The sequence below is a fragment of the Oryctolagus cuniculus genome, chromosome 12 (assembly GCF_051225735.1).
Source record: "Oryctolagus cuniculus isolate XC-2025 breed Fujian yellow rabbit chromosome 12, ASM5122573v1, whole genome shotgun sequence".
In the NCBI taxonomy this organism is placed as follows: domain Eukaryota; kingdom Metazoa; phylum Chordata; class Mammalia; order Lagomorpha; family Leporidae; genus Oryctolagus; species Oryctolagus cuniculus.
Window position 1 is genome coordinate 85,930,165 of NC_142878.1, and position 13,859 is coordinate 85,944,023.

The 13,859-nt window shown below is 51.6% G+C and overlaps 1 protein-coding gene across 43 annotated transcripts in view; it reads left to right on the forward strand.

Moving 5' to 3' along the window:
- The window catches only part of TLN2 (talin 2), a 479,276-nt gene that overhangs the window by 424,397 nt on the left and 41,020 nt on the right, over positions 1–13,859 (forward strand). For all 43 annotated transcript variants that reach the window (XM_070054308.2, XM_089310520.1, XM_070054305.2 and 40 more), the window contains 3 exons: positions 3,274–3,420; positions 6,770–6,936; positions 8,359–8,542. In XM_070054308.2, coding sequence (XP_069910409.2) covers positions 3,274–3,420; positions 6,770–6,936; positions 8,359–8,542 — 498 coding nt within the window. The remainder of the gene's footprint in view (positions 1–3,273; positions 3,421–6,769; positions 6,937–8,358; positions 8,543–13,859) is intronic.

Consider the following 13,859-nt stretch of genomic DNA (forward strand, 5'->3'; position numbering starts at 1 on the left):
CGGTTTGCAAAGGAGAATTCTTTGTGTGCATTTGCCAGACAGATATTTGGGAGGAAAACTGAGAAGGTTAGGAGATCCCTAAAGCAATGTAGTGTTGTTTCTGACTCCAAGATTGTGGGATTATTTGTGTACCCACAAGGATCCCACATCACAGCATGTGTAAACACTTATATCCAGGGCAAATAAGAAACTGGTCTCTTTCATGGCAGCCGCGCAGTCTGCTGTGTGGAGTCAGCACTCTGGTCTTTTCCAGAATGTGACAATTACAGGAAAAGCCATAGCTGTGCCCTCGAACATCAAGCAGGAGCTTTATCTGCTCATTTTTCCATAGCAAGCTCGAACCTTTGTTAAGATCGCTCTACATTAAAGTGACAGCCCTCTGGCAGCTGTGCAGTTACTGAAGAGGACAAGAAAAAAAGAAATTGAGATTGTAGGAGCTACAGCCCTTCGATCTCAATCCTGGGGAGAAGATTGGGTAACCGGAGCTTTGTCTCAGGACCAGCCGCCGTAACCACTTGCCATACTGATTGTCTTCAAAGCTCGCAGGCACGTTAGTTGAGCGCCTGTGGCAGCCACACCGCCCTTTACTCAGATGAGCTGGGTGCCTGCTCTGGACTTGTCTAAAACTTTCCACTCCAAGTGCCTCTTCCTGGAGCTGGGAGACTGACAGCCTGTCGCACAAGGGCACCTCACACCGTCTGTGGGGAAGAGACAGAATCAAAAGAGAAGTTGATTTGGATTAAAAAAAAACCTCAAAATCCCTGCAGTTTTTTTTATAATATGCATTTTCCACCAGCTTTCAGAAGACCCTCTCAAACACACCTTTCGTGTTTCCTTCTGTGTTTGCTAAGTTTGTCAGCTACATTTTATTACTGCCCTTTTAACTTCCAAAGCCATCCCAGGCAAATGATATTTGCCCTGGCTTCAGAGGTAATTGCTTTTAAGTACTGAGAAGAATCTGGATGTTTTGCTTAGTTTTCGGCAGTAAGGAAAGATGATCATTATTTCTTAGACCCCCTCCGAGTGAAATCAGATCCAAAGCTTCATAAAGGCGGCACTCTTCATTTCCCTCAAGGCACAAAGCCAGCCATCGGGTTTTCTCCATTTTACTTTCATTTGGGCAGGCAGGGAATTGAGGGGGTTTTTGAGGCTCAAGTAAGGCTTCATGAAAGTTGCCAATTTAAACCCCAAGTTGAATGTCTTGGAGCCACATTCCTTTATAATCAACACTGGTAGAAGGCTGGATCACCCTGTGGTCTCGGGAAGTTGGGTCATGTTTGCTGAAACATTTAACGTTGCTTTGAGAAGCTTAGCATTTTTTAAGCCCTTATCTGTTTGAATAGTCTTACAAATGCATTCCCTTTCTAAGACGTTCCTCTGGTAGAACAGAGTGTCCTTTGCATTTGCACGTAGACCGTGCTGCTTTGGTTGCCCTCCTTCGTGAATGTGCCCTGGGTTGTCTTTGTGCCCCTGGAAAGCAGTGGTAGAGCTGCTTCTCAAGTTGCAGCCACGGGTCAGAAGCTGTGTGGGTTCTGTTGCATTCTCCCTGGCCACCGCAGCATGTGAGATAAGAATCATTAGTCCCCCTTCCACACATAAGCAAACCGAGGCTCCAGGAGCTTCATTTGTCCAAGACCACACATCTGCAGTGGTTAGCGTGGGTTCCCTTGCAGGAACTTGAACTGTAAGGTCGTCTTTGTTTTATAAATCCTGCGAATGTTTCTCCCACCACTCCCTCCCTCCTTGACTGGCAGCACTTCATCACGGAGGGATCGATGATCCTTAGAGCTCTTGCTCTTAGATGAACTCTGACCCTTGAGTACTTAGGGTTAACCTGGCTGCATCTGGAAGGCATCAAGAGGCAGGCTGAATCTGAAACTTTAATGGGGCATCCTCCTGCTTCAGCTCAACCTTGTTTATAAACCAGCAAACATGTGCAGCCCAGCAGATACACATAAGTGGCAGTGCTGCCGTGTGGGCTGGATTCCAGTGCCTGTTCCCTGTTGGCAGCAGCTTTATTGCTGCACCAGCCCCAGCCTCTTTGCAGAGCTGCTCATGTTGCATTCTCCGTGGGGCAGGTCAAGGAGACAGCCCTGCCTGGTGTACAGTGTACAAGATGCCCAAAAAAGCAGAGACTCAACTTTGTGGCTCATGAGGATTTTCTAGTAAATGGATTTTCAAAAGTCCTTTGTGTCTTAGGAAATAAAAGGATCTTTCTCCCTTAAATGCAGTAGGGGAGAGCATTGTTAGCCCCAGCCACTCTCCAAATTCACCCTTCCTGAAACTCGGGCAAGATGACACTGGAAAATAGCTTCCAGGGGGCCTTAACTGCCCAGGTGCCGTTCACAGTACTTTAGCTCTTGTAGGCAGTGTTTTGGATAGTCGCTGGAATGATGGGCCAGATTGTCTATAGCTGTTGTGAAGTCTTCAAGATAACCAGACGCATGCTTAAAGTTGTGCTCTGTGTCTTTAATGGAGACTGGAGGAGAAGATTGTTTATGGCATCTGTGTTGATCAGACCAAAATGAGAAGTGACGCAAAGCAAAATCAGAGGGAATGCAAACTTTGGAGAGACAGCTGGAAGCCTACCCACAGTGGGACCTGCTCAGCTTTTCTTAGGCCAACTGCTTTTTCTAATCTCATAGCCCAGGAGTAGAATGTGTGCCTGCTGAGCCTTTAGCTTCGCAAATGTACCTTTTATGAAAACCTCAGACCTGGCCTGCTGGAAGGGAAGCCAGGTTCCTATGGTCGTCCCCACCATGTGGTCCAGCTGAGAAAGAGGGTTTTCTGGTTGTAAGAATCTGAACACTTTAAAAAAATGCCCAAGACCAAAGCTATGTTTTGCACTTGTAATTAACCTTTAGTGCTGCTGTGAGAAATAAATAAAATGCATTGCCTGCTTCAAAGAGGCCTTGACACACAGTAGGGACGCAATAAATGCTTGTTGAATGAGTAACAGAATTATCCCACAGAGCCCATCTAATTACTTTTCTTACCTGGTGGCTCCAGATGCAGATAAGCCATACAGAGCCAAGGCAGCTAACATCAGGGAGGCATTTTGCTAGCTTGCTTCATGAAGACTGGGGGCATTTTACAGTCTCTGAAGAGGGAAGCAAAATCAACCAAATTCCATACTTCACCAGACACGGGCTTCTAATAGGAGTGGAATTTTCCTAGCCAGGCTCCCATAGGGCGCAGGGAAATTTTCCACATAGGGAGGGCCTCGATGGCAGGGTCCATCACTGCTTCCCCATCCCGGGCTTCCCTCTGCAGATCGGCTTCCAGATTCGCACACGCGTGCAGGACCTGGGCCACGGCTGTATCTTCCTGGTGCAAAAGGCCGGGGCCCTCCAGGTCTGCCCCACGGACAGCTACACCAAGAGGGAGCTGATCGAGTGTGCGCGGGCGGTCACGGAGAAGGTAAGGAGTGGCCCCGGGGTCAGGTACAGGGAGCTGAGATTGAGAGCAAAGTCAGGAAAGCGAGCAGGAATCCAAGGCGCTGAGGCAGCTGCCTCGATGCTGCTTCCCTCCAGGGATGGGCGCATTGGGGCGCTGAGGGTGAGAAATCAGGAGCACAGGAGGGCCTGTCCCATGAAGCCAGCCAGTGCTCAACCTTCTTCAAGGGCTCACCTGCAGCTGGGCTGGATAGAAGTCTCCAGCAGCAGCCCACAGCTCCTTGCTGACACTTTGTGCCCTCCTCCTCCTTCTTTAGGAGGCTCCTGGGTGCTCAGGGCTGAGTCCAGAGGACTTAAAGTTCCTTCCACGTCACCACCTGATCTGCAGCAGATAAGGAGGAGCGGACGGGGCACAAGATTGTAGGAGAGGACTGCAGTATTATCCACAGGCTTGGAAGATCCTAGCTCGGAGGCCCTTCACCTTTCCAAGCCACTTTCTCATCTGTAAAATGATGAAAATATCTAATACCCAGCTCGTAAGGATTATGGGATACAATACAGTGATGTGTGTGAAAGTGCTTGGCCCCCTGCCAGACATGTAGTTAAATGCTGAGTGATTACAGGCCACTGTTTTCTGTAAACTTTGCGCCAAACCCTTTTTCTCCCAGGATGTTTTCTCGGTTCTCAGTAGCACTTTTGTTCTTGCCCGGGGTACGAATATTTTTGTTGCGCTCATGTCACTGGCACATTGCTCAGGGCGGCTGTTTCACGGGCTGTGTGGAGCCCAGGCTGAAGGACGCATGCGTGTGTGGGTGGTCTTTCCCTCTCCTGTCACTTTGGTTCAGAGCACACATGCAGGTACTTCAAAGAGTTCAAGGAAAATGGAATTGAAAGGTAAACTTATTCTGGTGCAAAGAAATGTTCAAGTGAGGCACCGTTCTTTCATGAGACTTGGGAGACTTGGTGACGAGACTCAAAATGGATGGGGCAGGCCCTCAGCTGGAAGCAGCTGCCCATAGAGGCTGCTCTGTCCGTGACCCCCTCACCAAGGCCAAGCTTGGCTGGCTGGCCGGCCGCCTCCTGTAGCCCGCAGGACTGCTTGGCCTCCCTAGGCTCCATAGGACAAGGAAACAAGTGTCTCTGCTCGAGGAAGGTATTTTCCCTGTCCTTTCAAAGCCCTGGCTTGTTGCTGAAGTGTCTCTGGCCAAGTTCCTCTGTAGAAGACCTTGTAGCAGGAGCACTAGGGGCAGGAGAGGGCGTATTTGTGAGCGTGGCCAAGCCACATGATCTTCCCGAGCTGGCCTTGGCCTTGCTGCTGCTTAAGGCAAAAGCTCTGATGTACGACACCTGGAGAAGGAGCAGAGCTGGGGGGGTGGCCGGCTGTCTTGGTTGTCCACAGCCTTTTTGGTGGTTTCTTGCTCGGTGCCCCTGCTCTTCTAATCTCCCTTCCCACCGGCACCCAGTTGGCCTCGGGTCTTGGTGAGGTACACAGTGCAGCTCCAACCGTGAGCCCCTTGACTTTTCTCCCTTTGTGTGCCCAGCCCCAGAGCCCTCAGTGAACACCTGCTGGCTTGCACAACTTTTGCAGTGGGTGGGCCTCTGTTTCCGGACTCATTTTTTCCTAACCTTGTCTAAGGACAGCTCCCCTCCACCCTGCCTGCAGACTTCCCGTGCCTTGTCTCTGCCTGCTCTGAGTTCTTCTAGAAATTGGATCCCTCCTTCCCTGGCCAGTCCTGTGCCTGTCTGACTCGTCTTTTCCTTGTGGCTTTTAAAGGAGGATTGGGCAAGCGAGGAAGATAAAGAGTTGATTGTGGGCTGGTCCTGGGACATGCAGATGCTAGGCAGCCATCCCTGTGCCTCTCCTGCTGAGATCTGAGCGGCACAGGAGAGAGGACATCTCAGACCCTGTGCTTCTCGCTAATGCCCCTCTGCCCTGTACAGCATGTCTTAAAAAATCTATTCACAGGATGTTTTCAGACCGTTCATCGAGTCAGCTACCATCAGGGGTGCTGGTGGTGTACCCAGAATTGGGTATAAGAGCTCTTGGCCTCACAGTCTCCAGCCGCTAGCCTGAAGCGTACTGGGTTTTGTTGTTGTTTTTCTGGGAATTTAAAAAGCTTATTTGAAAGACAAACAATTCCCATCCAGTGGTTCACTCCTCAGATGCCTAGCCAGGACCAGGTCAGGCCAAAGTGTGGAGCTGGGAATTCAGCCCAGGTTTCCCAAGCAAATGGCAGGCACTGAAGTCCTTGAACCATTGCCTGCTGCCTCCTGGTATGCGTTAGCAGAAAGCTGGGATTGGGAGCAAAGCTGGGCTTAAATCCAGGTACTGTGTGATACAGAGTATAGGCATCCCAACCAGCAAGTGAACCGCTAGGCCACTGCCCACTGTATAAGAGACTGTTCTTAACCTTTGGGCAGTGGGCTACTCTGAGTGCAAGGAGAGTATGCTATGGAATCCTGGGAGGCAGCGCTGTCTCTGGATGAAGAGACTCTGGGGAGGTGTCCCAGTAGGGATCTTGAACCTCCTCGTGCAGCATGAGGAGGTCAGTGGCTGGACAAGAGGAAGGGGCCTTGCAGGCAGAGCACAGACCCAGAGAGCAGGTGCTGTGTCCAAGTAGTGAAGGGCAGGTGAAACTGACACGTGGTTGAGACCCTTATAAGCAGGGTGTGCCATGGTCGGGGATGCCTGCCCGGAACAGCGAAGGGGTACTAGAGGGCTGGGAAGGGGTGCACACAGGTTTCTGCAAGGAAAAACACTGGGTTCACCCCTTAGCCTGGACCTCAGGTCCCTGGAATCCTTACTCAGTGGTGATTGATGACTTGCTGGAGCCTCAGGAGTGGGGAGGTTACTTAGGTGGGTCCCCTCTGGACTCCAGCCCCTCCAGGATCCCCTCTGCAGGTGAAGGACAGGTGTTGGCACTGGGCTGTCCCTATCACCATCTTAATGAAAGGGTGGAGAGGGCCAGGCCTGTCACAGAAGCCTGCACTCTGACCCATCTTGGTTGGTTTAGAAACAGAATAGTAATGGATGAGCAGTAGCATCTGCCCTCTGCCCTCTGCTGAACTCCTCCTGTGTGCAGATCCTTGCTGGACACTTGGTTGCCCCCCCTCCATCTGCTCAACCACCCTGATTGGCAAGAAGGAATAGCCCCATTTTATAGATGAGAAACCTGAGACTCAGAGAGGTGAAACAGCTTGCCCAAGGTCATGTGGCCCATAAATGGCCGAGCTGGGATTCAGACTGAGGCTGTGAACCCTAAGCTATGTTGACTCACAGGAGAGAATAGAATTGTGTCTTCAGAATCGATGAAAATGTGGGTCACATTTTCTCTGGTTCACGGCTCTGATTCTCACTCCACTTCTGTCCTCAGGTGTCCTTGGTGCTGTCAGCCCTGCAGGCTGGGAACAAGGGGACCCAGGCATGCATCACAGCCGCTACTGCGGTGTCTGGGATCATCGCCGACCTGGACACCACCATCATGTTTGCCACGGCAGGGACGCTGAACGCGGAGAACAGCGAGACCTTTGCGGACCACAGGTAGGAGGCCTCCTTCCCAGAGGGGCCCGGGCTGGCCTGACCCTGTCACTCAGGGTCGACCTTGGAGCCACCACCCCAGGGTCAGAAATGCCATTACCTGGTCTTATTTCAGCACGATGCTCAAGTAGGGAAAAGGAACCCTATGACTCCAAGAAGCCACTGTCAGCACCAAGTCACACTTGAGCTTTGCCCTCAACAGCCCGAAGTGCAGCCGGTACCAGCCGAGGACGTCTTGTTGAGCTTTCCCTCTCTGGACTAGGGAGGTCTGTTCCTCGGGCCGCTCCCCACCCCGGCAGGTTCCGGAGCACCAGCACAGGCACTTGGGGATGGTTTGGGGAGAGGTGCTCCCAGCCCGCTGCCTCTGCCAGCCTTGCTCTGAGAGCCTGGCTCACAAGGCTGCCACTGGGCACTCACCACTTGGGCCTGGAAACTCCAAATCCTCACCCATAGCCTGCCCAGAGCTGGGCTGGGCACAGATTCCCAGTGCCTCGCTGTGCCTCCCAGAGCCTGGCCCCTTGGACTCTGATCCCTGGACAACGTGCCCCAAACCAGGTGCCTCCACAGCACATATTTTTTGTCTAAAGTCTAGTTTCTGGCTTTTAATAATTGTACGTGTTGAAGTCTGGACAGAGAGCAGGAGCCAAAGGAGCTGAGCTTTTGTTTCATTGCACTGCTAGGTCTGAAACTTTTGCAGAAATTTTACTGCAGCTGATCCACTCTGTGCTTGCTGCTCAGCATTGCCCACGTGGAAGCTGAGCACCCCCCATAGCAGGGCTGGGGACCTTTCTTCTGCCCAGGGCCATTTGAATATTTGTAGCATCTTTAAATTATCAGTTCAAAGATTAGCCTGCTGTGCATTTCTTGAATTTTTTTGAAGCATTTGTTTGTTTGAAAGGTAGAGTTAGAGAGAGGGAGACACAGAGATCTTCCATCCGCTGGTTCACTCCCCAAATAGTCGCAACAGCTGGGACTGGCCCAGGCCAAAGCCAGGAGCCAGGAGCTTCCTTTGGGTCTCCCGCGTGGGTGCAGGGGCTCAGGGACTTGGATTATCTTCTGTTGCTTTGCCAGGCCATTAATGGGGAGCTGGGTGAGAAGTAGAAGAGCCAGGACTTGAACTGGCGCTCACGTGGATGCTGGTGCTGCAGGTAGCAGTTTGACCTGATGCACCACAGCACAGGCCCCAGGTTTCTTAAACTTTGAGTCCTGCCTGGGGTTGCCTTGGCAGGGCCAGACCATGTGGTTTCACAGGCCCTACACAGCCCACAGGCCACATGTCCCCCATACCTGCAGTAAGGCAAGGTAGAGTGCCGCCTTTTAGCCTTCAAAGCCTTTTAGCAAAAGCCCCCTGGGAAGATTCCCTTCTCTGCCTGACTCCGAGTCCTCAGGTTTTGCCCTTTCTCTCTGTCCTGCCTGCATCCCCAGGGAGAACATTCTGAAGACAGCCAAGGCCTTGGTGGAAGACACGAAGCTGCTTGTGTCGGGGGCTGCATCCACTCCAGACAAGCTGGCCCAGGCGGCGCAGTCCTCGGCAGCCACCATCACCCAGCTGGCCGAGGTGGTCAAGCTGGGGGCAGCCAGCCTGGGCTCCGATGACCCTGAGACCCAGGTATGCACAGGGCCTGGGGAGTGCCTTCCTCGAGATCCCACGACCACCCAGCACCAGGCCTCAGAAGAGGTTTTGCAGGGACCAGTTGAAGCCCACAGTGCATGTGTGTGTGTCTGCTTTGGTGAAGCAGTAGAAAGTGTTGATCCAAGCATCCCCGAGGTGGGGTGTCATGGGGGTGGAGAAAAACCTACAGATCTGGGAGGAACCTACAAGGGGGCCTCAGCCAGTGTGGTAAAGGATTGGACACAGTGGGCATTAGGAGATGAGGTGAGCATGAGATGAGGTTCCACACCTCACTGCACTCACCTCCAGCAGGGTGTGGATGGGGACTCCATGGACCCAGGTAGAGCTCCTTGGAGGGAGGACCAGCCTTGGGGGCTGCTGGTGAGTGCAGTCAGGATGTGTGGCATTGGAGGTGCCAGGGAGACCTGCAGGTGGACCTAGTGATTGGGCATGCACCGGCCCAGATACAGGAACATGGATTTGGGAATCATTGCCTCCTAGATAGCCCTTGCAACTGCAGGAGAGGGAGAGAAGAAAGTGGTCCAGGCAGAGCCCTGAGGAATTCAACGCTGAGGGCCATATTAAGGGGAAGTGTGTAGGGAGCTTGAGAAGTGGCAGCTGTGGGAGGAAAGTCAGGGGCCCAGCACTGAGGAGGAAGGGTCTGAACGCACCAGACATGGCAGAGTCGAGAAAGACCCAAGCCTGCAACCTGGCTATGGGCTGCAGTGCCACCGAGGCCCACGATGGCCCCAGCTGCTGTGTGGGGTGGTGGGCAGCAGCTAGATGTGGGTGAGGAAGTGAACTGTACCACAGCTCACAGCCCGCCTTGAGAAGGTAGCCTCTGAAGGACTCCATGCTCCTGGGCCCTCAAGTTCATGCACATCCGCTGCCTGTTCCTTGATCCCCCATCCCAGAAACACCTCAAGAACGGTCGCCGCAGTTTATTCTTTGGAGCTGGTGTACCTGGTGCAGCTCCTGGCCTGCAGTGGATGCCCCACAGATCCGTGCTGAACCAACAGCCAGCCAAGTCATCCCCACATAGATGCTACCTGTGCCTAAGAGTGCAAAACCTGAGACACACTTCTCCCTATGCTCACACCAGCCTTTGGTAAACACTTGGATTTTCACTGGTAAATCGATCTGTTTGGACAAAACCAAACAGAACCCCCTGCTGTTCAGTGCCCAGGTGGGCGGCAGTGACCGTGCTGGTGGACCTGAGCCCACGGACTTTGTTCCCATGTGATCTGAGCCTTCCCTCCCGATGTCCTTGAGGGGAGCCGAGATCCACGAGGACACTGTCATGCTGCCGTTGGGACATTCTTCTGGATTTCTGATAACATCAGAGAGCAGTCTGGCTGCCCCTGGGAGCTCTAAGCATTCACAGGAATCCCTGCCTGCAGGATTTTTTTGTCCACTCTGACGAAGGAATAGAAAGTTTAAGAACAAATCCTCAGAGTGTCCACAGCAGAAGCACATGCTCCTGGCCAAAGCCCAGTGGCCTGAGAGGATCCAAGTGTCTTAATGCAGAGAAAAGCATCGAATTGTTGCAGACACTTGGTTTTCCTGTTAGCTTATTATAGTGCTTCTCATCGCATATACAGTAGAATCGTAGAATGAGGCCCCTTGTATCTACCGCTCTGCCACAGAGGTGGCCAGCGCGAGCCTCTCCCTTGCCATCAACCTCTTTCCTTGCCTGTGTTTCTTTTTTTGTGTTGAAAGCATTGACGTGCGATGCAGGTGTGCGATGCAGCCCTGCTGACCCCTGGCCCAGTGCTGTACCGCAGGGCGCTGGAACTCACTCAGCTTGTGTGACTGACATGTGACAGTCTTCCATGGGAGCGCTCGTTGCCTGCCCCTCTGTGTCTGTGAGTTTGAGTTTCAGGCTCGTCATGTGAGTGGAAATGTGATATGTTTGTTCTGGGAGCGGCTTGTTTCGCTTAGTCTTGTATCGTCAGGATTCATCCACGCTGTGGCTCATTGCAGGGTTTCCTCCCTTTTTTGGGCTAAATAATATCCCACTGTGAGAGTTCACCACGCTTCATATCTTGGGAATTATGCTGCTGTGAACACCAGAGTGCTCACAGCTTGTTCAAGTCCTGATTTCAGTTCTTTTAAGGAGAGATTGCTGGTCATAGGCTCATTTATTTGAGAGGGTCGTAGGGTCATTCTGGTTTTGAATTTTTTTTTTTTTTTTGAGTGCCCTCCATGTTGTTTTTGTGGTGCCTGGTCCACTTTGCCTTCCCACTCACAGTGCACTCTGGCTTCTTTCTCTGCATCCTCACCAACATTTGTTTTTTTTTATTTTTTTTATTTTTTTTAGTAATGGTCCACCTTGCAGATGTGAGGTGGACATTTGACTTGCATTCCACTGACGGTGGGTGACACTGAGCTCCTTTGTGTATAACTTTTGGCCATGTGTTTCTTCTTTGGAGAAGTGTCTCTTCAAGTCCTTGGCCCATTTTTCTTTCTCTTTTTTCTTTTTTTCTCTTTTTTAAGATTGATTGTTTGGGGCCGCACTGTGGTGTAGTGGGCTAAGCCTACACCTGTGGCACCGGCATCCCAAGTGGCACCAGTTCATGTCTCAGCTGTTCCTCTTCCAAACCAGCTCTCTGCTTATGGCCTGAGAAAGCAATGAAAGATGACCCAAGTGCTCGGGTCCCTGTACTCACGTGGAAGACCTGGAAGAAGCTCCTGGCTTCTGATCAGCCCAGCTTCGCAGCTCCAGCTATTATGGCTGTTTGGAAAGTGAACCAATAGATAGAAGACCTTTCTCTCTATCTCTCCCTCTGCAACTCTCTCAAATAAATTAATAAAATATTTTTGAAAAATTAATTTGAAAGGTAGAGTTAAGAGAGAGGGAGAGCATAAAGAGATTTTCTACCCACTGGTTCACTCCCCACATGGCCATGACAGTGAGGGCTGGACCAGACCAAATCCAGGAGCCAAGAACTCCATCCTGGTCTCCCACATGGGTGGCAGCCACTCTCTGCTGCTTTCCCAGGTGCATTAGCAGAAAGCTAGATTGAAACTGGAACATCCAGAGCTTGAAACAGTGCTCCAATATGGGATGCTGGCAAATAACCCACTGCACTACAATGTGGGCCTATGCTTTAATTGGGTTGTTTAGATATGTTTGTGCTGTTGCTGTAGGATTTTAACTCCTAGAGGTCTAGATATCCTGAAGTACCAACTTCTAATGAGATCTTGTTAATTTAAAAAGATGCTATAAGAAAGATGTCCCTACTCGTCAGTTGTCAAGTGACCAGGGATGGGACAGAGTGCTGGGTACTGTGGGTGTGGACAGCAGGCCTTGGCTGGCCATGCCTGTGTCTGCCCTTGTCACCCCTACCCCCATCACTGTGACCTCAGGAATGAGTGTGCGGTCCATGCAGGTACCTTCCTTGCGAGCCCTGGGCTGCCCCATGGGCTCTGAGGCTGAGGTTGCTGGTCTCTCAAGCTGACAGGGCACACAAGGGGATGTCAAAGGGCAGGGGGCTGCAAAATCGCTTCCTTTGATGCAGCTGTCTAGGACTCTGAGTCCCTGGTAGGTTTTCACATGTGTTGTCCCAGCTCATCCTCCCAGTATTCCATGGGGTAGGCAGGGCTGATGCTGCTAATTCTACCTGTAGACAAGGAGTCAGAGCCTCTGAGCCTGATGCACGAGGGTGCTTCAGAAGGTTCGTAAAGAATGAAATTTAAAGATAGTTTTATATTGGCAGGTATTGGGCACAGCACGTAAGTTGCTGCTTGGGATGCATGCATCCCACATCAAAGTGCCTGGTTCTAGTCCCAGCTCCTCAACTTCCCATCCAGTGTCCTGCAAGTGCACACCCTGGGAGGCAGCATTTGATGGCTCAAGTACTTGGTTTCCTGCCACCCCCATGGGAGACCACAATTGTGTTCTCGCACTCCTGGCTTCAGCCTGGCCCAGCTCCAGCTGTTGCAGTCACTTGAGGAGTGAACCAGTGGATGGAAGACTTTCATCTTTCAAATTTTAAAAAATGTGGAAATCTTTTAAAAAGTAATATGTTTACTTGGATGCAAATGAAATTTGAAATCTCTGTGTAGTTTTTAATAATAAGCATTTTTCATGAGTGCCTTGAAGACCCCACATATACACGGACTTCAGTTTTTTGCCTCTAAATCAACATTTTTTAATTCCATTTTCCTTGAACTTTCTGAAGTACCCTCATAGTGTGGAGGTTAAGACTTTGGCCCTTCAGATCATGGAAATCAGGGCCCGTACTCCCCACTCAGCCTCTCCCAGGCTCTGGGAGCGTGGGCTTAAGGCTTGGAGTTCCTGCTGGAAAAGATGGTGGCGAGGATTAAATGAGGTGATGCATGCAGAGTGCTTGGTTCAGCACCCAGAGCTGCCAGCACACAGGGAGGCAGTTGTGGTTACGATCATAGAACTGTGGAACTGCTGGGCCGAGGTGACCTGAATGACTTACATGCTATTCCAAAATCACATAGGTCCTGCCTGTGACCCCTACTGCTGATTCCAAGTCCAACACTGTCCAGTTAAAGAAGTTAACATAGATAATGCATCTTTTCCTGGGCTTCATTCATTCCACAAGCATTTACTGGTGCCTGTACCCTGCTCTGAGCATAGAACAGATAGGAAGTCCGGCCCGAGCCTCCTGGAGCTTGCATCTGCATCGAAGAGTAGACAGTGCACAAGAGAACAGAAAGGCATTCATGTACGGTGAAATGCCGTGAAGAGAACAGTGCTCGGGGGGTGGGCTGATAGCCGGCGTGGTCAAGACAGGTGCAGGACTTGACGTCGGAGCTGAGACCCAAACAACCGGAAGAGTCGGGTTCCAGCAAGAACAAAGGTCCTGAGTGGGAATCAGCCATGGGGAGGAAGAGCAACCTACATCCGCATCACATACTGAGGGAGGCAGAGCCTCCTATAAGCCAGAGGGGCAGGCATGGGTACCAGGGCGGCCTTGTAGCCCAGTGTGAGATTAAGAGAATGTTCTCAGTGATGAGGGTGTCAGGCTGGGGTCAGTGCTAGCTCCTCCCACATGCCTTCACCCTGTCCTGGGCAGCTTTCAGCAGGGTTGCTGGGTCTGCAGTTGTAAATATGCTATATTTTCAGACCCAGCCTCCCCATTCTGTCTCAGCTTCAGCCACCCCTGGAAAGTCCACATTCCTGCACCAGAACGCCCAACTGTGGCTTCCCGGGGGGTAATGCGTAACTTGCAGGCTTCAGAGCTGGTGACGTAGAGACCTGCCCGTCTCTCAATCCTCGTGTCCAAGCTCGCCCTTGGCGTGCAAGGCCCTAGGGAAGTCAGCCAGCGTCTGCTGAGCG